General features: G+C 39.8%; 2 protein-coding genes across 2 annotated transcripts in view; both read right to left on the reverse strand.

Annotated features, from left to right (window-relative positions):
* Positions 1-25,382, reverse strand: part of vamp3 (vesicle-associated membrane protein 3 (cellubrevin)) — an 81,807-nt gene that overhangs the window by 46,741 nt on the left and 9,684 nt on the right. The gene's annotated exons all lie outside the window — the stretch shown is intronic.
* The window catches only part of camk1b (calcium/calmodulin-dependent protein kinase Ib), a 47,403-nt gene continuing 27,387 nt past the window's right edge, over positions 5,367-25,382 (reverse strand). The window contains exons 3-12 of the mRNA XM_050039020.1: positions 19,394-19,525; positions 13,126-13,200; positions 11,812-11,950; positions 11,564-11,690; positions 11,123-11,198; positions 10,759-10,871; positions 8,737-8,815; positions 8,415-8,502; positions 7,132-7,255; positions 5,367-6,980 (exon numbers count right to left, since the gene is read on the reverse strand). Of these exons, the coding sequence (XP_049894977.1) occupies positions 6,883-6,980; positions 7,132-7,255; positions 8,415-8,502; positions 8,737-8,815; positions 10,759-10,871; positions 11,123-11,198; positions 11,564-11,690; positions 11,812-11,950; positions 13,126-13,200; positions 19,394-19,525 (1,051 nt within the window). The 3' untranslated portion in view covers positions 5,367-6,882. The remainder of the gene's footprint in view (positions 6,981-7,131; positions 7,256-8,414; positions 8,503-8,736; positions 8,816-10,758; positions 10,872-11,122; positions 11,199-11,563; positions 11,691-11,811; positions 11,951-13,125; positions 13,201-19,393; positions 19,526-25,382) is intronic.

Consider the following 25,382-nt stretch of genomic DNA (forward strand, 5'->3'; position numbering starts at 1 on the left):
GGTGTCAGATGGAGTAAATGGGGAGGGTGCTGCAAATCACACTTTAACCCATCATATCTTTGCTGTTTCAACTTTGACTGGAAAATTGTTCCACCAGATTAAAAAACACACGTGATGTTGACTGATTTTTAAAAAAATCTAAATATGCACATTTGTTTTCCTTGTTATTGGTCCCCAAACGGGTCATGGTCAAGGATTTTTCAGTCAGAATTGAAACAACAAAGGTATGAAGGGTTAAAGTGTGATTTGTCATGCCTGCCCCATTGACCCCAATAGAACTGACAGCAAAATCTGTCTCCTCAACCGCTGTCACTGTTGCCACAACCTTTCCTTCTCTATAGTTTCCTTGCATTTACGTTGGAAGTTGGAGGGCAGAGCTGGGAATGATGTCACACCCCAGTTTACCACATTCCAATAAGTCAGATAGCCAAGACGTTAGCAATATGCAGTTCTTGCCAGGTTAGCCATTTTTGGCGGTGGCAGTCGAGAACATACATTGTGCATACAAACACTGTAGCAGCATGTTCATGTTCCTCCAACTTTGTAAGATAGAAATCCAACTTCAAGGGGCGTTACAGTTAAAATTTCTGACTGGGAACTTGAAAATTCTGAATTCCCATATGGAGCCCAGGCATAGATGACCGATTAGATAAACTAAGTAGGCTGGGCTCTCTGCCATTAATAAAAACTGAAATGTGTAAGCAAACAAGTTTTTCCAACAAAAAGATTTGACCTCATTTCCCGCTCAATTTTTCACCTTCTGCATTCGTAAGTGTATGCTAGAAATTTTGTGCTTTGTTTACTTGATAGTGCCGGTCCATGATTCCTGTCACAGTAGGAATTTGCTAACAGTGCTCATTAGAAGAAGGTTTGAACTGCTGACACCACTCAGATAAATCAATATGCAATTGTTAGTCAGTCAGTCATACCAGTGTTGTTCATTTTTGGCTTGTTTCTGTATCAAGTCTCTATTTCACATTCCATGCAAGCATGGGCAACAACACGCAGGATTCATGATGGGAGGAGGATGTGGAGTAAGCACAATCTTCATCACTGCGCTGCTGCTCTCGTATTGTCGAGGGAATTAAAGCCAAGCATAAACATATGTGTGTTAGCTTTAAAAAATGTAAGCCCACTGTCTTCTGGACCCATCCTTGATGTAGTTGTACTGTTCGACACGGTGCCAAGTTTCACCCTTGGCCATGTTTCACTTCATTTTTTCCGCTCCTCCACATCTAAACACCGCCTGCATCTTTCAGCACTCTACCTTGTGATCCATGCAATTTCTCTCCCATTATTTTGAATCAGTCCCTTGTTCCTGGTTTGACCACATAATTTTTACTCTGTCTACTGTCTCCTGAATGAGGTCGACCACCAGACTCACGCTCTCTCTCTGCTCTCTGGTCTGCTCCAGCGCAAATGAGAGCCAAACCACAGGCCTCAATTACCCAGCATTCCTTGGAGAGGACGAGAGAGGCCTCATGTAGCAGACTATGAAATTAACATTCATGACAAACCTCTCAAGCCACATAACTATTTCATGAAAGCAGCAGTTGCAGAATTTCACCACTCAGTAAAGTATCACTCCCATTGTATCATTATTATTGTAACTTCCTGCTGGTTTCTTGTTCCTAACAATGGGTGAGAGTAGGCTAACTAAAAAAAAGCAACTAAAAAACTTCAATAACATTATTCTGTTATTCATTTGACCATATAAAATGTTTCAATGCCATAGAAATACGGCACTTTTAAACAATAAACAATGTGTTTAATGTGCAGTTTACAAAAACACAGCTTAAAAACAAGCGGCCAACTAGCTAGCTACCTTAAGCTTAGCTTACAATCCCCTCTGAGCGTCTCCTGTAGGCTTACTGAAACATATCAATTTTTATTAAGTAACATCTTGGTATTTTTTTTTAATTCCATGGAAGTAAAGTAAAGTAAAGTAAAAATCCTGTCACAAAGAATAAAATCAGCTAAGCTAGTCTTTCTAACAAGGTAATTAGCCTAGCTTAGCAGAGTAGCAGTAGTGGAGACCGGGAGTAATTTTTTTGGTTTTGATTACTCACAAACCTCTCGAATACATGTTTTATGAAGGTAACTTGGTTCCTGTGTTCTTCTTGTTGACAGTTATCAATTGTTGATTAAACACGAGAAGTCAAATGGTAGCCCATGTCTGTCTCCATGTGCACGGGCCATATGGGGCAATTGTGACAATAATACACTTAATGCCTTCATACCCAGGACCGAAGTGAAATCTCAAGAATAGAAATATGTAGTTACAACAATTTAATATCGATTGAACAATTAATTCCAGTTTAATAAAACAGTATATTTAATGGTATCATGTATTAGACATCAGTTTGTCTGTTGGCAGGCAGAGAGGTATCACCACAGTGTTGTTTGTAAAGTTTGTGTCAAGAAGGACGCCTCATCTTTTACTGCAAACCATATCTACCAACGGGCACAAATAAAGTAGCCTTATGTTACCACAGAGCACATACAGAGTTTCATGGCTCTGTCACATTTCTCACTGGTGCAATTTGAGATGTTACAAATGCTTCTTATATAAAATGTGTATCTGTCAATATGTCTATTTTGATGATGTTGCTAGGATGGACACCATTTTGATGGTGCATGACATAAGCTACCCCTCTGGCTAAAAACGACAAAACTAATAATTGTATATATCAAATGTTAGACAAGGGAATAGTCATCAAAACTAGACAAATTTAAATTCATAGACATTAAAGATTAAGACAGTACGAGGAAAAATACTGGAGATGAAAAAAAAGATTATACCTTAAAAATTAGTCCTGGCAGAAAAATGTCAACAAATACGAGGCATCAGTTTGTACTTTGGCAGGCAGAGAGGGGTCATCAAAGACCATGTGCATAATGAGTTTCATGGTTTCATCTCATTTCTTATTGGATCAATTTGAGATGTTACAATTGCCCTGGTCTCCCCTAATTAGCTGTCATCTCAGTTTTAACTCTTTGTGCCAACCTAAATTAAGAATTTAAATAATATGGCTTGATGTTTAGGGGTTGTGATGTGTTTTGCTTATGGTGCTCCGTGTTGTGCTGGTGTTATGTGCAATACATCAGTGGCTGATGTGCAATACTGTTATGAATAGTGTATGTTTTTTTTATTTTATTGTGTATGGTTTTCAGTCCTTCTGAACTATTACTGTAAGCCAGCAATACTTGTGCAGCTCCTGAGTCCAAGACAAATTTCTCTCCAGGGACAAATAGTATATCGCATCACGTTGCATATCATATCATATCATATCGTATTGTATTGTATTGTATCGTATCGTATCGTAGCATATTGTATCATATCATATCGCATCATATTGTATCGTATCGTATCATATCATATCGTTTTGTGTCGTGTCGCGTCATATCGTATCGTATGTACCTATGTATGTATTTAATTGGAAGTTTATTTATTAGATTTATTAGATTTAAAGGTAATGACCGATGGGAAGCTAAAGGATTTGTGTCCCCCCTGGTATTCCCTTAAGTTTTTCTAAAGGCCTGAATAATAACTGAATAAGATAGTAAGATATAAAGACAGACATTACACTCTATATATTTGGCAGGATTTGTTTGCATTATTTCCGCATTACTGTTGAACATGTGTGTGACATGAAGCTTATAAAATGTGGTGTTTTTTTTCTTTTACAAATGAACTCAGACAGATTCATAATGCATAGACAGGGATTTTAATGTACGTTCACTTACATCTGTTTCAAGCACAAGTCACTGGCTTTCACACTGAGCAGTACAGTCACTTTTCAATGACCCGTGATGCATTGATACCATAGGTACTGATAGCATTTCTTAAAAGGCAACATATTTATGGTACAAATACCCAATTGTATACAGCAATTCTTATCACACATCGGTCATTCTCTACAGGCGGTTAATGAGCGATCAGACTGTCTCTTTCCTCCAGGCTGATGCACTTTAAAATCCATGAATGCAGTGTACAGTATTTATGTAATATCACCCCTGCTATTTTCCTACCAAGGTGGTTGAGTGGTGAGGTAATAGGACACTTCTTGTATTTCATCGTCACTTGTTTCATTGCACTGGAATGTAAAAATCTTTAGTTTTCCGTTTCCAGGTTCTTAGCCTCAGCAGAGAACAAAAACAAGAACAAACATTCAGAGTTTTTTTGTTACGCTTGTTTGTTCAAGCCTCACTCATGGCACTCAGATTTTCCTTAAAATCTTTTTTTTAAATATCAAATTTGTGGAAAACATTTTAATTTGAGCACATTTGGGAGTGAGTGTGCTGAGCCAACAGAAGCTGGAGTATGTAAAAACCTTTGGATAGCACTACAATAAAATTAATCATCATCAGTAGGCAAATTACAGGAGCTAAATCAGCCTGCAGGAGATTAATGACAGTGTTTGTGGCTATATGTCAAATTAGCTGAGTTGTTTTTGTCATCAGGAGATTAGCTGTGATACTGTCAGTCTGCCAACATTAATAAAAGACTGCGGATGACGATGACTGCCTCAATGCCTCAGTTTCTTTGTGCTTGTTTGGGTCTTCCTCTGTCACAGTAATTCATGAAGTACAAACAATTCACACTGAAAATCCCAGAGAAATAAATCACTCATTTAACTATGCTTTACAGTTTGGAGTCACCAGTTACATTACTGTCCAAATACACCACAACGCCTAGCCAATAGGAATGCAGAGTAAAGCTCAAAAATTTTGAAGCAGCACATTGAACTTTTTGACCCGCTGAAACTTTTGTTGCTCTTTATTTATCCGCATGACAAACTTTTAAAGAGGATTTTGAACTTGTTAAAAGAGTAAAACTTTGAGCAAAATCTCTTCTTGACCAGCACTCATCTCATGGCAACTGTTACATTATCACAAGAAGTGCTATTCATTGTTGGTCATGGGATTGACAAATTTCAAGCCACATCATGCAATTCACATCAGTACCAAATGTTTATACTGTTGAATCAGAGAGAATAAAAAGTATGAAAAGAGATTGTGATCCTGTTAAAGACAGGGCGGAGCGATCAGAGGATGGATGAAGCTCATGTTGGTGGAAGATCTCAGCATCTCTTTCACCACCCTCAGGTCCCGACTGGAACAGGCTCCAAAATGAAGCACAGAGAATCTGAGCAAATATGCATTAAGCTCCTCTACATCTGACACCCAACACCATTCTCCTCTCAACAATTTACATCGTAAAAGAGCCAACACTGCTGTAAGCGTGTCTACGCATGTTTTTAAAAAGAGCTGAATGAATGAAAAATGAACACAGATTGCGTCTTCCTCATGCACACACAAACATACAAAGCACTGATGGATGCACAATAAAGATGAAGTGAGTCGATCGGATGCATATTCACATTCTTTAATCCAGGTTTCCTTTCTAAACAGGCTGCACGTGGAGGAAATGTGCCTGTGAAAGAATGTAAGAAGAAAAGGACTGTAATGATGGTATGATTACAGTACACGCTGACAGATGCATATCAGAGTTTTTGTTTTGCTTTTTTTGCATTCACACGACCTACTTCAACCCACTAAGAAGTCAAGTCTTGAGTATGGCCAAGAGCACTGATCAATGATTTTTCAGGCTTGCAAATACAAATTTTTTTGCACAAAATGTACTGTAGGATGCGTCATAAAGGGGGCTGGAAAATACTTAACATAATTCTAAAAAAACCCAAAACATTAATTTGAAAGATTTTTTTTTAAATAAATTAGGCTCCCGGTGAAGCTCTCCAGAAAGATTTAACAATATTACAGTTTCATATTCTAATATTGATGTTATTTTTTAATTTAGACCGGTGTATAATATGTATGCAGGCCTTCCCTCTGAGATTACAGTACTTAACTTTGAGACAAAAAGCATAAAAGCTGCATCTTAAAGCTGAAAATGTGATACATACAAAGTCCGAGCTGCAAGAAACAGACAAAAAAAACATTTCAGAAGTTACCCAAAAATAAACTCATCATACTGTATATCCTAAAGGCACCTTAGACAAAGATATATCCCTGTGCTTGAGTGGGTAAAAAGGTTCGGGGGTTGAAAAAAGCCTAACTGCTGCATTGAAACTCTATATCGCCACAAGAAAGGCTACATAGTAGATAGATGGAGTTCATTGCATAAACTATTCTGTCACTGATTGTCTAAAAGCATGACTTAAAGACATAGAATGCAGATCTGTAAAATTACAAGATGTGACTTTCATTTCAAATACTGCAACATATTTAAATGCTCTATGTCTTTCCACCTTTAAGAACTGTTCACACAACACTCCATCAGTTGCATCGTACTGCAACGCTGCATTTCTGCAACAGGGTATATTTCTAAGATAAAACATGCATGGGGGAAACTCTCTCCTGATCATGCAGATATTGTCTCTGGATTTACTCTCCACAGTGGGAAGATAAAGAGACAACACAAAAATATATAAAACAATAAAACAAACAAAGAGACAGGTTGAATCAAAAATCATGAATAAAACAGTGTCCAACAACAAGCTCTGCCCTGCTTCGGCAAAAAACAACCCCCCCGACATGCTGGTGGAGGAGGTTATCTTCCCCTCCTTCCATTGTATCCTCTCCCCATTTTAACTCATCCCAAACTACCAGCCCAGTCTGTAAAAGTAATCCTCCAATGCATCATCATCATCATCAAGTCTCCCTCTTCCTCCTCTCATCCCATTTTCTGTCTTCCTCCTCAGGCTGGACAGGCTTGCTCCCCCTGCAGGCGAGAGGTTGGAATGACGCTGTATTCCTAACCAGATAAGGGGGGAGATGGTGCCTCCGGTTCCACCGAGGGGGTTTAAATTGGAAAGTCACTGGGATTGATTAGGCAAGTAAGTGGAGCAGGCGCAGGGATCACACCCTGCTGGTCGGGTGGCAGCGGTAGGTGCAGTTGGAGAGGTGGTCGGCTCCCCCGTCGACGTTCTGGGAGCATCCACCCTCACAACAAGCCTCTGAGTGAGAAGAAGGGCATGATATCAGTACTGTACCAATACATTTGTCACATTGAAAACATCTGTAACCCACACAATTGTTCACTGCTGTATTCACAGTGTGTGTGAGACAAACAAAGAGGGACACTAGGAACTAAACCACAGCTTGTACCTGCGTCTTCCTCCAACAGATGAGTTCGGCACGGACTGGGCAGGGTGGGGTTGGGTCCCTCGCTACTGGTTCCCAGCTGGAGACGCCTCATGTGACGGACCACTGCTGTGGCATTAAACGCTTGCTGCAGAGGAAAAGACACAGATGTAATATAACCCAAAAACCTGTAGAGTCTCATTCATCTGAATCTGAAAGTCGGCCAACTGGGACCCAGACAGCAGCCTACAGCTCCAAGATTTTTTCGTACAAAGCAGTACTTCTCACAGCAGGGTACACAGCTGTGAGTTGTGAGCAGTTCATTTAAGGAGTGATTTGTGCCTTCTCAGATTATTTTATTTTAGTGGTTTTCTCAAGAGCTTAACTGTAGAGTATCTGGCTCGGAAAAGAGCAAAGATCAAAGAAAAGCTTTAAAAATCGGGAGTGGGGGATTCGAGTCACAAATGTGACAACTTGAGACTTGCTTGACCAACACTGATAAAGACCTGACTTTGATTTATTATTCATGACTTGAGTCTAGACTTAGACTTGAGACAGATGACTCAAAAGGACTATTTTAGATAGGACTATCTAGATATTGAGAAAGTACGTTTTGTTTTTGGTAAATTAATAGGCGACTTCTGGTGCAATGCATGCAAACCTGGCAACCTAGAGGGACGCAGCCGGCCAGCAATGGCCAACGCATTAGGCAGCTATCATAGAGGAGGCTAGCTCGGAAATAATGAAATTTGGATTCAAGGATTATGTTGTCGATGACAGTACTAAGAGAGAGCAAGGGTATACAAAGTCTGCAGCTACAAAAATTGGTGAAACAATCACCACAACATCCAACTTCTCCATCACTAAAAACCCACAAAGAAAGGGACATGAGTAACTTGGGGACTTGCTTGAGTCTTGAAGGTTAGACTTGCGACTTGCACATGTGTGACTTACTCCTACCTCTGTTAAAAATACACTACTGAGTGGAGCATTTTTTCTTTTTCATATATTCCACAAATGCAACCATCTTGTGATCCCACAGATTCTTCTCAATCCCGACCCTCAGGTTGGAAACTACTGGCCCACAGATTTGTGACAGTCCCAAATCTTTAATGTTCCTAACAATTCAAACAAAATCCATTCCCAAAAGTTCAAATTAATAAAAGCTGTTCGGACCAAGATCAGACTTTTTATTGCAGCTAAACTCTTCTCTTTCCATGCACACTAAAAAGTGAAAAATCATATGGCATAAATCACGCATGTAAGAAATCAAAGCACATCCAAGATAAACTGAATGTCTGATTTACCTTCCACTTGCTCTTTGCAAAGTTCTTCTTGATCTGAGCACTGACAGACTCGTGGATATTCTTTTCCAGAGCAGTATCCCCAGCAATCCTGACAAACAGAGGGGTGAGGAAACATAGGAGTGTGTGTGCATGAGTGTATGTGCCATGGGTAGAGGTCACATGTACAGCCACAGTCATAATCAGAATTTCGTAAGCAGTAAGGGTTGCATAATACGCTCAACCTGGATTAGTTAAAACAAGTAAATCACTGAAGTTAGAGTATCATGGTTTAAACCAGATGACAGAGTGAGTGCATCATGATGGAGGAGTGTAGGACCAGTACCAGGGGTGCTGCAGAGCCTGATCACAAGTGTAACGTATGTTGGGGTCTTTCTCCATCAGGTGGACTATGAAGTCTTTAGCTGTAACAAAAAAGAAGGGTTAAAAAAAGTCAGAACTACAAACTTTACCAGTTGCACTGATGCAATAACATTTCAGTGCTGTAAACAAGAAAAAACTAATCTCAAGGTAATTCACATATGCCAGAAATTTGGCTGCTGCGTCAAGTGTAAAATTTGTTCTAAACTTTGGAGAGATCCTCGCCTAAAGCAGGGAACAGAGATCGAGTCCAAGAGCCAGGACTGGAGAAAAAATCAACATGGGATCATTGCCTTGGCTTGTGGGCTCAACACCTGGTAGGGTGAAAAGGAGGGACTGGATTTTCAATCTCAGAAAACTTGAGACATTACTCTCTCGAAACGCGAAGGAGCTTGACTGGCTCTGGAGACACATTCTTATATAAGAGGTGGTCTCTGTCTTGTACTCGGACTTGCTCGAGGTGAGAAGTGTCAGGTGGGTGAGAGGATACTAATAAGTCTGAGCTGCCTATGTCTTTATTTCTGCAGGATGAGAGGGTCTCTGTGTTGCAGAGAGGCTATACGCCGCTGTTGTTTGCACAACAATGAGCCAAACAGCTGCTCAGAGTATTCAGTCACCTTAAGGGAGAGAATACAGGAGAAGACTGTTTGAATTTTTTTAGATTGCTTTTGACTGTGAAAAATGTAATTGTATTCCAGTGTTTATCTGGGTGATTGTAATTTAGTTGCATATTTAAAAAAAGTTTGTTTACATGACTTTTCATGACTGGAAGCTGCGTTAAACAATCCCAGGTTGCTGAGGTTTTCCAGAGCATGTGTTGGATGTGGAGTCGACTTTCCAACCCTCACATGTGATCACAAGCTTTGCGTTGTGACTAAAAGAGTGACATCACCGATATAGGCAACCGAAATGCAATTCATACTATAAAGTGGATGACCTCACTCTACATGATCAAATAGGGAGCTCAGTGAGGAGGGAGGATGATGGATTCTGGGCTACTATTCAAATAAATCCAGAGGAATTCAGATGCTTTTGGCACTGGGAAGATACAAGGCAGACCCAGGACAGTGTCCGCACTGACCTGAGGTCAGAGAGGTTGTTGACAAAAGATGTTCTGGCTGCTCACTGTGTTTCCCTACTGACCTTTACTACATTACGCCCCCCCCCCAAAAAAAAATCAGTCGTACAGATGTCTGTCATTTCTTGAATGTAATGGAACTAGGAAGCACTAGATGGCCAAAAAAATTCATTGAAAAAAAACTCAACAGCAATGTCTCTCCGAAAAATCATGACCCAGTTTCTCAAGATAATCCACAGACCTTGTTGTGAGCAGTTTCATGTAGGACCTGTTTTCTTTCTACCGAACTGCACCTGCCAACTGTATCACCATGGAGAAGAGAGTGTGCATCTACTGATGGACGAGAGGTGCATGGTCATGACAGCGCAAAATGCAAACATTAATGGCGTCCTCCTTGGCTAAGCTGTGATGTGATGTTAGTTTGCTCAGTGGTGCTAGGTGAGCTCACATTAGATGCACGGTTCCTTTTGGCAGTAATATGGTTGGTGTATGTAGTTCAGTAGAAAGAAAATAGTTCCTACATGAAACTGCTCACAGCAAGGTCTGTGGATTATCTTGAGTAACCGAGTCATGATTTCTGGAAAGAGACATTGCTGTTGAGTTTTTTTAAATGTATTTTTTTGGCCATCTAGTGCCATCGAGTTCCATTATATCGGAGAGAAGACAGACATCTCTACGGGCAATATCTCCAACACTCTGCAACTCACACCCAAACAATCTCGAATTACGAATACCACTAAAGGTAAGAGGAAAAACATAAAATATTTTCGATTTTGGGGTGAAGTGCCCCTATAATGCTCAGATCTACACATTGTAAAAGACATATACACATTTGTTCTGTCTCTGTGAGAAATCTACAACATGCCTTTATGAGAGGACTAGAGAAAAACAGCTTGATGCGCACTGTACCTGAATCAGAGATATCATCCCAGTAAGGAGAATCAAACTCGTATTCTGCCTTCAGGATCTGCTCAAACAGTTTGGCATCATTCTCATCGTAGAACGGAGGATAACCACACAACCTGAGACACACAGGAGAGCACAGACGTCAGGTTTCTCAACTAGGAGAATCCCAAGAGGTTAAAGTGACAATCACTGAAGTTATAAAAGCAGTCAGCAGGCAAAACGAGATGATTACAACTACATCAATGACTGGTTTGAAATAAGACTCAAATGACATGGTTGTTAAAGTACAGTTTCAAACCTTAAGTCAATATGATAAATGTTCTTATCCTGTGTTAGGCTAGGCTCGTGTCTTAGAAAGTGTACTCACAGAATATAGGCTATGACGCCAATAGACCAGCAGTCCACTGCTTTACTGTAGGGTTTCTGAGCCAACACTTCAGGGGCTGCAAGAACAAAAACAACGTAATGGAAATACATTAGCAAGACGAATGTTTAATGATTGTTCAGCACTATTAATGTCGTAAAAATCAAAGTAATTAATTTGGTAGCTGAGCATGTGGCATTCAGCAAAGATACTGTGGTTGCCAAAGTAATATACAAATTATGCTGACTTTTTTTTTTTTTACTGAGTTAAAATGATTAATGATTTTGAATGTCTGTCTGAGCTTCCAAGTAGCTGTCAATGGTGTTTAATGAGAGATTTCGCAGATGGATTTGCTAATATTGCATCATTCTGTGTTCCCTGCCATGCAACACTGATTAATTCAAAGCAGATTTTTAAATTTCAGACAGTCTCTGACTTCTTTACCAACATATCCAGGTGTTCCACACGCTGTCGACATCACACTGCCAGAGCCCTCAATTTTAGACAGACCAAAGTCACTGATCATGATCTTGGAGTCTTCATCCATGCTGTAGTACAGCAGGTTCTCTGGCTGAAATGAGGAGAAACCAGAAACGTTAATTAACACATATACACACATTTTTGGCTGGAGTGAAATAATGTCAGTGACACTTTCCAATCATATCTCTGATATCTCTGGCCCGCAGACTGACCTTGAGGTCACGGTGCACAATGCCCATGTCGTGGAGGTATTTGACAGCGTCCAGAATCTGCTGAATGAGCTTACTGGCGTCTTTCTCTGTGTAGAAGCCCTTCTCTATGATACGGTCGAAGAGTTCCCCACCAGACACCCTGGGACAAACAGGGAGAGATTTGTTCATTAAAGCAAAGTGAAGCTTGTGGAATATGTAGTATTGATATTATATACTTTATTTCAAACAAGTCAAACAAAACAAAAATAACAATAAATTAAAGGAATGATAACCTATAAAAGAAACTCAATGAATAGATACAGTAGTAGTACAGTATTGAGACAACAACCACCAAGGCATGGAGTGAACATAATACTTTGAAAATATCTGTAAACAAGACAAACTTAAGAGTTTGAGAGAGAAAGGACATGATGGAAATATAAAACCGGGACTTTGTTAAAGAAATCATCACTAATCAGAACAAGGAAAGTTAATTTCTTAAATAACTGCTATAAAACTCCTTTTAAAATGTACTTCAGTTATAGATCTCTAGCAAACAAATGCGTGAAAGACAAAAGTATTTTATTTTGGAGTCAAAAAAAGTCCACTGTGGGGTGAATGAAAGCATCGACAGTGAGATGACATCCGCTTGCTGTTATACTTAGAGGCCACTAGATGGAGACTTCACTCTGTCTACAGATAATCCCCAGCATTAACACACACACACACACAGACACACAGACACACACACACGCACAAATAAAGGAGGAAATAAAGAAATAAAGGAGGTTGTTCAGGTCTTTCTCCTTTTTGACAATGAAATTAAATAAGTAGATCCATGACTGTAGCACCGGCTGTACTGTGGGAGCAATACGTTTTGTATTGTGAGGACACACAAATACCATTCTGAGGAAACACAAATATATTGCCGGGGAACAGGGAAGTACTCAAGGAAAGAATAGTCCTTTCATTGATAAGCACACACCCTCCCCCTCTGCCGCGCTCTTCTATGATTTGCCATTGAATGTGATTAATACATAAATGATTGATATCTTCTGGCGCCTCACAGTTAACAGTGCTTCTGATCCTGATTGGTCCTCTCTCTCTCTCTCTCTCTCTCTCTCTCTCTCTCTCTCTCCCTGACATTTCAGTGGCTGAGGTGGGTGGGAGGCTGACAGGCTGCAGGTGTGAGGGCGAACTCCCCACTGGTGTTCATGAGTAGGCATAGTACCGTTTTGTGTGTGTTGCAGAGTGCAATTAATGGCGTGTGACGTGCAGTGTGTGGGAGAGAGAGTTTGGAACACATATCAAACCCACACACATGTGAATACTCACAGTTGCATGACAAGGTAGAGGTGTGATTTACTTTCAAAGATCTCTTCCAGAGAAACGATGTTGGCGTGTTTAATCCTGTGAAGACGGAGAGAAGAGGAATCAGACAAGAAATTCTTATAATATTATTAATTCTTCTGGTCCATTTTATTGAGCCATTAAGATGTCGTAGTTAAGGTTCAGTGTGTGTGTGTGTGTTTCCACCACAGAGTCATATGTACTTCTTCCTGACTGTAGAGGAGGCGACACTATATGTTGGCATTCAGCTCCCTAATTGGCTGAACTCTGTGCTCTGCTGCCCCTTGAGACCCATGGGTGCAGTGACAGGGGTGTAAAGATGATCTCACTAGATATATATTGGTATGGTAACAGTGTGTATCATACCTGTGTTACACTTAGAGGCCACTTTATTAGGTACACCTGTACAATGTAATGCAATTCAGTACAACAGCTCTTCCATAAATTCTACCTTTACAAAGCTAAGCATGACAGAATCATAAAAGTAGAAGGTGTACCTATTAAAGTGGCCACTGAGTGAATGTCAAACCACTCTCTCATATACACACATTATCACATACTGCATGTTTCAGTATAATATGTATAACAAACTGAGTCATGGGTTGCATAATTTGTTTTTAAATTTAATATTAAACAACATTTCAAATAATTGTCGTGTATTTATCATTAAATGTTCCTCACTTATTCAAAGGGACTGTGTTGCGTGATGTTGCGGCTCATTTGCATTTCTCCTGGAAGCATTTTCTGAGGTTTGCTCTTCACAAGAAGACCTTGTTTATTGTAAACCACAGTGACGTAATTGTGTTCCTAAACCAGGGGACACAACAGTCCTGAGATATGTGAGGACGAGATGTCTGTTTACACCTGTCTCTTCCGTTTAAAAAATATGGGTATTTAATGAGTGTATCAATAGAAAACTGACACTTTAATATCTGTTGTTTTGTCATTCAGCTCAATGTTCAATTTGTCAAATAAAAGAATGTTGGAAATAATTTTCTTTAATTTTTTAAAGGTCCAGTGTGTGGGATTTAGGGGCATCTATTGGCAGAAATGGTGTGTAATATTCATAGCTATGTTTTAATTAATATATAATCACCTGAAAATAAGAATCATTGAGTTTTTTGTCGTTTTTTTCAGAATGAGTTGTTTATATCTACATATGAAGAGAGTCCTCTTCCACGGACTTCACCATGTTGTCTCTACAGTAGCCCAGAATGGACAACACAAACACTGGCTCTAGACAGGGCCATTAACAGTTTTGTTTTGACCACCATAGTTCTTCCACACGCTTGGCACACTGGAAAAGGTTCAGTTTTACAACCTCACTGCTAACTTACACACTGGGCCTTTAATTCAAAAGCAATCTGGTGTATTTTGCCATTGAAGAAAGGCAGAACTGAGGAGTACATGTACACACGTACACATTTAAAAACATGTTTTTATTTCTAAAAGTAAGATACAGTATGGTTAAATGTATTGTTTTGTTATTGTACTATAACTCAAGAATCATATATGCAAATTTCAAATGATACCCAGCCTTAGATATACATGCATGTTTGTATTATCATCCCATTCCAAAACAAAAGGAGGTTTTGTTTGCATTCAGTCTCTCTGACCACATTATGTGTAGCATGTTGAGTGCTTCTCCTTTCTCAAAAGGCATTTGCAAAGCAGATCTTTCAAATACATCTGAAACATTTTACCATATTTTTTGTGTGTGTGCAACCCATTCATTTGATTCACCTCAGTATCTCGTCTATGAATGACTATGAATGAGTGTTGTTGAATTGACTTGAGGGTGGGAGGACAAAGCCAACACAAAGTGCCTGAGCTGCACCAGAGGTAACTGTGTGTGAGTCAGCGTGAGCTCATGCTGGATTACGCCAATGACTCTTATCCAGATTGTAACGATACATGGACACCTTCATTCAGCTGCTTAGCTCGGTGTGGAAGGAGAGATGGACCCGGCTGAGGATGAATGATGGATTAAACCTGCCGGGTGAGCAGGCACACGTAGAGCACATGTTGAGCATGTGAGCTCGAGCACACACTGTCACACGCAGGAAAGGGTCAAACACATGCAGTTAATGTGCACTGACTTGGATTCCTCTGCAGGTGTGTTTGAGCGTGTATATAGTAGACACCAATCATGGTGATTGTCAGTGAGCTGAGATGTCTATTGAGGGCTGGTGAGTCATCTGAACATAGATGTTTCCAGCTCTGCAGCCTGACATCTGGGTGAAACTGGAAGATCTACTTATTCTTTAATGAATATTCTGTTGAGTTTCTCAAAGAGGTTCTCAAATAATTACAAAGTTTATTGATTTATTTAAAGATATTTTAGGGATTACTCTGAATATTTAACAGCCTTGTGTCCACTGGCAGTGCATATATTCAGCTTTAAGTTTTTTGCAAATTGACTTTTGTATTTCATTTGTTTTCTTCAAAGCTGTGACACTATTTTAATTTATTTATTTAGTGCTGAGTGAGCCGGCCATAAATGAATGAATGCTTCTCATAATATCTGCAGTCGGAGGAGGCGTTTTTTTTTTTTTTCCTTTAATTATCTGGATTAATTGAGATCAACCCACTTGACATTTCTAGCTACAGGTATGCTATACAGCCGTGGAAATAAGTCTTTTCAAAGTTCTTACAGAGCCTCCACACCAACTCCTCCGATTGGCACGGCTTCAGGTGACTTGGCACCGTGGGATTAGTCACTGTATTTGCACATGTCTATGCTTGAGTAAATATTTGGTCTAGATAAAATGGGACGAGGATCAACAGCCAGCTTACCAATATGATGATATCATATGGCTACATGAGGGGTATATCAAACTACCATTAGCAGGGGTGAGTTGACTGAGTGCATCCATGAGGATCCTCTGCCCCGACACAAACTGGGCCATTAGACACTAAATTGACAATAAATTAACTGATTTTCATATTCAGACCAAAACACTGTCACAAGTGCTTGACACACGTTGGAAAAATGAAATTAAACACCGATAAATTACAGCGGGAGACATAACAGAAGTCTTAAAAGAAAAACTGACAGGTCTGGTTCATCACAGGAAGGAGAAGGGGTGATAGCGTGGGATGTAAAACGTTCCGCCACCATTTCAGTCTCAGCATGTTTATTGCTGGATAACATTTTTGTGTGCCAACTATCTCCTTTGGTCAAAAACAAGAGAGCACGTTTACTTCACTGTTAATATTCAGTGTTGTGGGGAGGGATAAAAAGTATTCTGCAAGTTTCATTACATAGGATTAGAGTTACATAATCAATTTAGGGCTGTAAACACTTCGGACTGATTTTTAATTGTTGTATTCAAACAACTAGCTGGACTGAATAATCCAAAGGGAGGAAATATGTTTTCAATCTGATGATTTCATGACCTTGTACACCAAAGGCAATGTTAATATATTACAGTGTTTTACTTACAATTACACCTTTTCAAAGCATTATAAAATATCTGGTTCTTAACTCATAAATGCTGCTGGAATAAGACCAATGGCAGCGGTGAGACCAAATCTAAACAAATCCAAAACAATGCTCTGAAAGACCGCAGAGCTAAGGGTGATGCTTCTCTATGAGCCATGCCTTCCACGTTACATGTAGCCATAATATTAAAATATATTAAAATAATATATAATATAAAAACATGAGTGCAGCTTTAAGGTGTTTTACCTTTTGATACCACTCAGTTAGACCCTGTCCCCGTGCTCTGTGTACTGAGGGGGAGTCGAGGATGACGTCTTAAAATGAGTAATGAAACCTTCACGTGTGATGTCTGCACAAACTTTAGACAAAGCCAGGATTTTCATGCCAAGTTTACCTCAGTTTACCCCATTTGTCAGAATCTGTAACTGCTAACAAACCCCCCGTCACTCTCATTCCACCAGCCTCACCTCAGGAGGGATCATAGCTGTATATTGGCTGGAGTTGTGTCTCTTGTAACCCAGGCAACAAGAGCTCTAAAAATAACTTTGGGACCCAATGTAGATCAGCCATTTTCACCATGGCCTGTAATTCCCCGCGTCTGAGGAGAAGTGTGTTTGAAGCGCTCCACAATTACAAGGAGAGTTACTGTCACTTGCCTTTGTCTTTATGTAACATAAAAGCAGTATCTCCTGAACAGGTAGAGAGGAAACGTGTGCATAAAGAGGAAGAGGAGAGGAGGAGTAAAGAGGAATCATGTATGGTAGTTTCTGTAGGTGTGAACGCACCTGGGCTCATGACTCTGTATTCCAAGCTAACATTTACATTGATGAGTCTAAAAGCATGAGTTAAGGTATTCTTAAATATTTAGGGCAGATCACAGGACACTTTGTTCAGCACTGTGATCCTAGTTTACTGATGTATTGTCTTTATTGTTGTCTGTGCTTAGGTTAAAGGGTCCATTCTCCCAATTTACAAAAAAATGCCAGCTTCTTGTCACCCCAACAAAATGGAAGTTAATACTATTGTGTTTAGTGTAATGATTGTCACAGCATTGAAAATTTAATTTAATTTCTAACAACTGCAGTCTTTTTTCTCCAAAAGCTGCTGTTCAGGAAAACTCAGGTCAGGACATGATTCACGGGAAATATTTCCTCAGTAGAAACTAGTTCCAATGAAATACCTCAGAGTGAGGTCTGTGGTTTTTCCAGATGAACCCAGATATCATTTCCTGAAATACGAGCTGCTGTGGAATTCCCTACCTTGATGGCTAGATATCAAGGGCGGAGCCAGATGCTGGAAACATTCAGGACTCAGCCCAAGTCTCCGGAGCACCAGGGGGCAGACTCTGCGGCAGCTATATGCAATGTTTTTTCAAGCCATTTGAGATACAGAATGCTAAAAAAAAATATGTACATCATTTGGGGAAAAACAGGATGGTTGCCAAAGAAAAAAAATCATCCTGTATAGAGCCCACATCCTGTTTTGTTTCTAATTGTTCTCCAGCTGTCTTCATCATTCAGAAACCATTACAAATGTTGAGGATGACTAATGTTCACTCCTGCCACATAAACAGAGGCAGAATGTGTCTGATGATAGTATTTTTAAGTTACATAACATAGGTAGGGTAGGAAAATGGGTGTAAACAGCATTACTAATCTTGAAACCTTATTTTGTCGTACTATGTTGTAGCAGAGTTCACAGACTGAATGTTTAGCTGACAAACGTGCTACATTTGAATCCATCCCATAATAATCTGAGCTGCTTTAATTTCAAATGAAGATCCCCAACAATGCCAAGTAAATGTAGTCTTCAATATTCTGAACCGAACATTTACCCACTCATATTGGATTGCTTTAGGGACGAGCACAGCAGGGTTAACAGGAACGCAGAATGAAGGTTGTATGCCTCCACAAACCAGTCAGGTTGCAATTAAAGTTTACATGGATGCTTCACACGCACATCGTCTCCCCCGCAGCACAGAAGATCTGTACAATCAGCACAGTTTCGAGGTGAAAACCCAAGATTAGAGTCACCAATTCAGTATCTGAACAAATGTCTCCCTTCTGTTACTGATATGTGAGGTTGAAAGAAGTGTTTTTGCAGAACATTATGATGTCACAGTGAAGCTGACCTTTGACCTTTTGGATATAAAATGTCATCACTTAATCATTTTATCCTATTGTGACATTTGTGTGAAATGTTGTCACAATTAGGGTATAAATTCTTGAGTTATAGCCAAAAACCTGTTTTGTGAGGTCACAGTGACCTTGACCTTTGACCACTGAAAGCTAAGCTAAAAAGAGTTCAAATGGGCATTTGAAGAAGATCCCTCACAACGTTCTTGTGATATTGCGCTCACAAGACTCAGACAGGAGTTATTTTTCAGTAATTAGAGTGGACTGGCCCTTTCTTTCTTTCTTTATTGAATATATACATCTAAATATATGGATCCAACTCTTACAGTGATCATGTGACAAGGTCAATGCGATGCTTACTACGTGCATCATATTACAACAGCACATATCATATACGAGACATATATGATATCAGGTAATGTGACACGGCGTACATGATGCAGTAATGGAGATACAGTGATGAAAAATTTACCATGTGGAACCTTGTGGCTAGTATTTCAGATGCAGGCTAATGCTGCACATCGCTAAACATTGAACGGTTTGTGGTTACAATACAGACTGGCCTAGAAATGCAGGTTTATTTTATGTATCATTATGCATCATGTTATGTTGATTAATGAAGAAATTCAGGGTCTATTATTGCTAATGTCTGAAATCACAGACGTCCACTTACTTGTGCAAGACTGCGATCTCATTCTCAATGCTGTTTTCTTTGCCCTCCAAAGCCTTCTTGGGAATGCACTTGATAGCCACCAGTTTCTGGGTCCTCTTCTCCTCGGCCAGGACCACCTCAGAGAAAGCTCCCCTGAAACACAAACACAAAGGTCAGTCTGTCAGACCTCAGTCCATTTGTCTTCATGTGTTTAGGCGGAGCTCTTGACATGCATCAGTAGCATCGTGGGGAAAAGAAAGGAAACTCCTGCTTTGATGTTTAATCGGCCAAACTTGTGCGATAACCCGGCGACTTACACCTAATAGCTGGTAGAAATTCTGGCGTGCTGATGCCAGATTGGGTTTATTTTTAACTTCAGCCTCCTCCTGGAGTCTTTAGTGTTGCTGCTGAGTCAAGTTTTGGAGAGGGGACAACTTGGTGGGATGATTTGGAAGCATCAATATCAAACGCTGAGGTTCTGCTGACAAGTTTTGAGACTGACCCAAAACTGTTTTAAATTTAAAGTTTTACCCATCAGTCACTTGGATGGTCACTGTGTACATGATCAATCTGTGGAACGCACTGTAGAGTATGGCCTCTTTCTCTCTTTCTGCCTGTCTTTCTTTCTGTCTTCCTTCCTTCCTTCTTTCTTTCCTCTTTTCATTTTTTCTTTCTTCCTTCTTTCCCACTTTCTTTCTTTACTTGTTTTATATTTTTTGTTCCCGCTTCCTTTACTTTCTCTCTCTTTCTCTCTTTTCCCTTCTTCCTTTCCTATTTTTTTACTTTATTCTTTGTCTTTCTCTTCCCTGCTTTCTTTCTTTCTCCCCTACTTCCTTCCTTACCCCTTTCTTTCTTTACTGTTTTTTTTGTTATTTTTTTCTTTCTTCCCTCCTTAATTTTTCTTTATTTTTTTTTCTTCTTCTTTCCCTTTTTTCTTTTTGTATTCCTGCCTGTCTTACTCTCTTTTTTCTTACCTCTCTCCCTTCACTCATTTATTTCTTTTTCAGTCTTTCTTCCCTCCTTCCGTCTCTCTCTCTTTCTTTCTTTTATTTTCCTTTCTTTCTTTCTTTCTTTCTTTCAGCATGCTTTACTGATGGTTATTAATAATACTGCAACAGCATCACTTTGGTATGAAATATTTAATGGGTTGAAATATTTGGTGTGTGTGTGTGTGTGTGTGTGTGTGTGTGTGTTTAAACCAGTTTAGAAGTATATATGAATTCAGGAAGTTCCCCATAGCTCGGATTAACAGTGGCCTATATACCATTAACATAGCAGAGCAGCTAACTCATTATTCAATTTCAGCATATACCTGGACTAGTAGTAATATTATCACTTACCAGATATTTTATTGCTTATATCTAAACACCAGGTACTGTATGTTCCATATGTGTACAGATAACATTTCATAACAGTCTACTGCGAGGCTGTGACATGCTGAAGTATGCACTGGTACTACATCAGCCCTGGCTCCTTCTACAATAACAAACTATTACATGTCATTTTTTTCTCCCTGCCGACTAAAATCAATAATGAGGAACAAGTAAAGCAACAGAACCCAAACTAGCATTTTTTTTTTTTAGCATTTTCCCACGACCCATTTAACTATAGAGGGAGACATTTCTTACAACCTCTGACGTTTTGGCCGAGATCCAGAGATTTTTTGACTCAGATCCAAAGCTGTGCAATAACTATGGGGAAACCCGATCGCACAATTATATGTTTCCACTGAACATTCAACCAGTACTATTAGTAGTACAACTGCTATGACATATATGTTATAGGAAGGAAAGGGAACTGATGACACCAATACTGATTTTAGTCGAGCATAAGCAAAATGTGAAAGTAATGCTGCTGCTGAAGATGGCGCAACATAAGAACCTGCGTAACTTCTGATTGTCTCATGTTTTGTGTTTTTGTGTGACAAACATATTTCTCCAAGCAGATGATTTAATGGTTAATAAGTTCTACAGTGGGAATCATCTCTTTTATTACATATATGAAGCTCCTTGAGGATTAGGCAACATAGTGTCTACAGCAGTGATACTCATCTTACGGCCCGAGGGCAAGATAGGGTGCCTGTTGGCCTGCCAACCATTTCTAATTCACCATTGAAATAATTTGATCACACAGAAATTTTTCTTTGTAAGTTAAATGTTAACAGGGTGCCAGGGTGCATGAAAAAGCACCAAAATAGAGCTTGTTGATAAGAAAAATTGCCAGAAAAGGCAGGGCAGGATCCCCCAAAAGCCCCAACAGAGGCTAAATATTTATATATTAACTAATTAATCATTAATTCCTGTCATTTTGCAACTCTATTTTTATTCCATACATTTTGGGTCATAGATGTTCCAAAGGTATACTGGGAAAACAGAATGAGGGAACACTCAGGTGTATATACAGCATACAAACAAGTGTATATACAGTATATACAGTCTATGCTATATATAGACGTTCCAGTAATTAGCCACATTGCAAAACATCTGTGTATCCTACAAACAGACCTTATGGTGCGTTCATGTCATATGGGATGGATTGCAGAGACGGGAGAGATCACACGTTTATCACGTTTCAGATTTGCAAGCGTTCTCTCACCAGACAACTCAAGACTGTTGTGTGATTGCAGAGTTGGCCACATCAAGGCCAAATCTTTTTGAGTGTATTAATTCAGTTAAACCTTGTGGTATGAATGTGCTGCACTATATGGATACATCTATAAAACAACTGAGGTCCTGTTACATCTCTGGCTGTCACAAAATGTACCTAACTGCAGGAGGTAAATAGTTTTTATCTCTATTCAGCTGCTCAAACAATAGCCAGCGTGTCGCACACAAACACAGACCACTGAAACGGGTTACCTCATGTCAAGAGGCAATATTTCTGTATGATGGTGGCTGCATTTTCACAGGGAAGTCTGCAGATCATATCTTACCCACGCTTCCTCGTGTTTTGCTACCAAGCAGTTATTCACACCTCATCAACTCATGGTGAACAAATGCGTGTTTGTTTCGGAACAGGCTGTTATCTTATCAGTATACTAACAGTGCTGCACATAAATGTCGGCAGTATCAGCATCTTCAAACCCTGTCTCCTAAATGTAGCAGGAAGGTTGAAGGGATGTTAAAACTCATTCAGATTTCCTGCATCACTGTTGGTGAGGTTGACAACTGTTCACATTTGAACTGGTACTGACTCCTATACCTAAATTGGTACCAGTACCCAACAATACTTTTTTGTTAGTACTTAACTTTTTCTTAAATAACAAAAATTACATTTTTGAACAAGCTGCAGGGGTGACATATAGACTGAAAGCAATTCTGCTCCTCTGCTCTTTCCTAATCACACAGAGCTAAACTTCTGTCTCTGTCTGTCTGTAAAGAGATAGACCAGATGAAACTATAGCGGCAGATCGGCGCTGCAGTGATAGTTTCAGCTCACTAAGAAGCAGACAGACAATCTGCAGAGTTACATGGCCAGCTTCCAGGCTTCAGGGTGCCTCGTAGCACTTCCGCCTCTAGTCTTTAACTGGCGTTTTCACCCAGATGTGTGCTCAGGTACCAACATTTGGCACTAATTGATTTAATAGTGCCAACATAATTTGGTCAGTACCCTTAAAAGTACCGAGGTCAGTACCCAATCCTACTGTTGAGAATCAAACATTGACCACCAGCGGCTGATGCAATTTGCAAGCTGCTAAATGTAAAAACATCTCCTGAAGTTACGTTATTAGTCATTAAAACAAAACCGTGTGTGGGTGTGAGTGTGGGTGTCGGTATGGGCAAGGGTGTCAGCTGTTTTACAGTATCTCTTTGGCCACACATAGCCTGTAAGTGTGGGGAGAGGAACCACAATCATCCAGTCACTAGGTCTGTAGATACTTTATCAGCTTACAAACAAGGAAGGACTGCATGCTTCCATGCCACTGTGACCAGAAAAGAAAGTGCATGACCCACAAACCACAACCACTCAGAGCAACATCCTTTTCAGAGTAAAGCAACTGTCCAGAAAAATCATGCTAACAAGTACACTGTCAAAATCAACGACAAAGTAGAACCTCTTCTTGGTCCAAACACCGGAGAGGACTTAAAGATTTTATTTTTCCCATAACTCAGTTTGACTGTGTGTTTGACTGCTTGGACACAAACTATATTTGTTCTCCAACTGTGTCACTCAGCTCTGAACAGGAAAATGGTCTCTTCTCCTCAGGCAGATCCTCTGGGTGCTTAATCAGGAAAATAAGTGTGTACTTCCTGAAAGTGCACCAAGCACAGCGTGTACTCTCTGACCTGAAAATGTTTATCATGTTGCCGCTGTTATTACAAGAGTTTCCTGACCAAACAACTAAGGTGGGTTTGCTGATTCCATTTTTAAAGTGCTTATATCTATACTTGAATTTTGTACATTTTTGCAGCATTAAATCACTGTAGGATTCTCAAAGTTTTCTGGTACTGCAGAACGGTGTATTTCATGCAGAAGCGCAGCCTATTGAACAGCCAAGAAACACCAATATATGTAAGTTGCAAATGTCCTGTGATCCCTGCCGCATATCAAGGAATACCACAAAGGGTCTGAAACCCAAGACTGAGAAGATATCATAGGAAAGAATGTAAAAATAATTATGGATATGAAGCAAGGTGCACTAGTTAAACAAGCAGTATCACAGCTAATATGTATCGAACTCATTAAACAGGTACATTTAATCTCTGGTTCCGAAACATACTTTGACCTACATACAACTTCTCTGGTGTTATTAACCTCAAAAGCTCAAAGATAACAGAACACTGAAGCCATTTCCTGATCAAAGTAACAATTATCCTGGGATTGAGGCCTTGTGGTCACATCTCAACAAGAAAGTAAAACTGTCACAGAAAGGCCATTAGCTCTGGCAGGAATCCAGCTGTGTGGAGGAGGCTGTCAGTGCTGCAAATTCCTCTGTAGCATCTGGAGGATTTACTTGACATTCTCCATGCTCCCACCGAGGGGCTCTGGGGAAGTGTCAAACAGTGGTTCACACAAACATTGGGAAAATCTGAGAACACTAATGTGTCTTTTGACTATGGATAGCCCCATTGTCTGGTTGATTGCGGGCAAACCCCCTTCTAGCAGAACATAGTTGTCTTGTGAAGTAATCACACACTGCGTCATGTTTTCCCTTTTAAGTTATTCCCCAAATTACGTGAAACAACAAACATAGTTCAGCTGGACTGCAGAGAAGCCTGTTTGTCAGAAACAACAGTCTTTCACCTCTGACTTCTTGTCATCAAATGGCACTGGGCACTGTTTACATGTAGTCCCAGAGAAGACTTCCTTCTTTCTGAATGTCAGTGAACTGCACGGTAACATTGTCATTGTAGTGGGCAATGATCTCTAACATGTCATTTAAAACAGGTGAATTCTGCATGTTGTGAACTATGCAGCACATTCCATGAAACAAGACCTTTTTGCACATGGTGATGTTTATTCTGGGCATGACAGCAATATTTATATTAAGCTACTGGCTGGCAGTGGTCTGCTCAGTTCTACTGCCAGTGCCACTTGCTTACAATAACAACTCACTGTTGTGTCATCCAGGTGAAAAATGCTGAGATTAGAAAGATTTTCATTAGCACTGATGAAGAGGATGGAGATGAGAAGGCGGAGAATAAAATCATGTGCAGTTTTTATGTTTGATGGAAACGCTTAGGTGTTGCAACAAGGACACTGTTGAAAAGTTTACGTAGGGAAAAAATACTGGTTTTGCTGGTCTGGTCCGGTGTATGAGATTAAACTGGTTGGATTTTATGCGAACTGGCTGAACCAGAATTTGTCATTTTGATACGTTTTGGCAAATTAAAAAGTAGCCTAAATCTAAATCCAACTCATATAACATCAGTAACAAATAACACGTTTTTTTGGCGTAAGAAGAGGAGACATGGCAAGATTTGTTTTTCAAGAAAACTAAAACTGCCCCAATATCAAAATATAATTAGATCTGAAGCCGACAAAATAGTTGTCCCAGCTGGCTGCAAGC

This window comes from Epinephelus moara, chromosome 24 (assembly GCF_006386435.1).
Source record: "Epinephelus moara isolate mb chromosome 24, YSFRI_EMoa_1.0, whole genome shotgun sequence".
Classification (NCBI taxonomy): Eukaryota; Metazoa; Chordata; class Actinopteri; order Perciformes; family Serranidae; genus Epinephelus; species Epinephelus moara.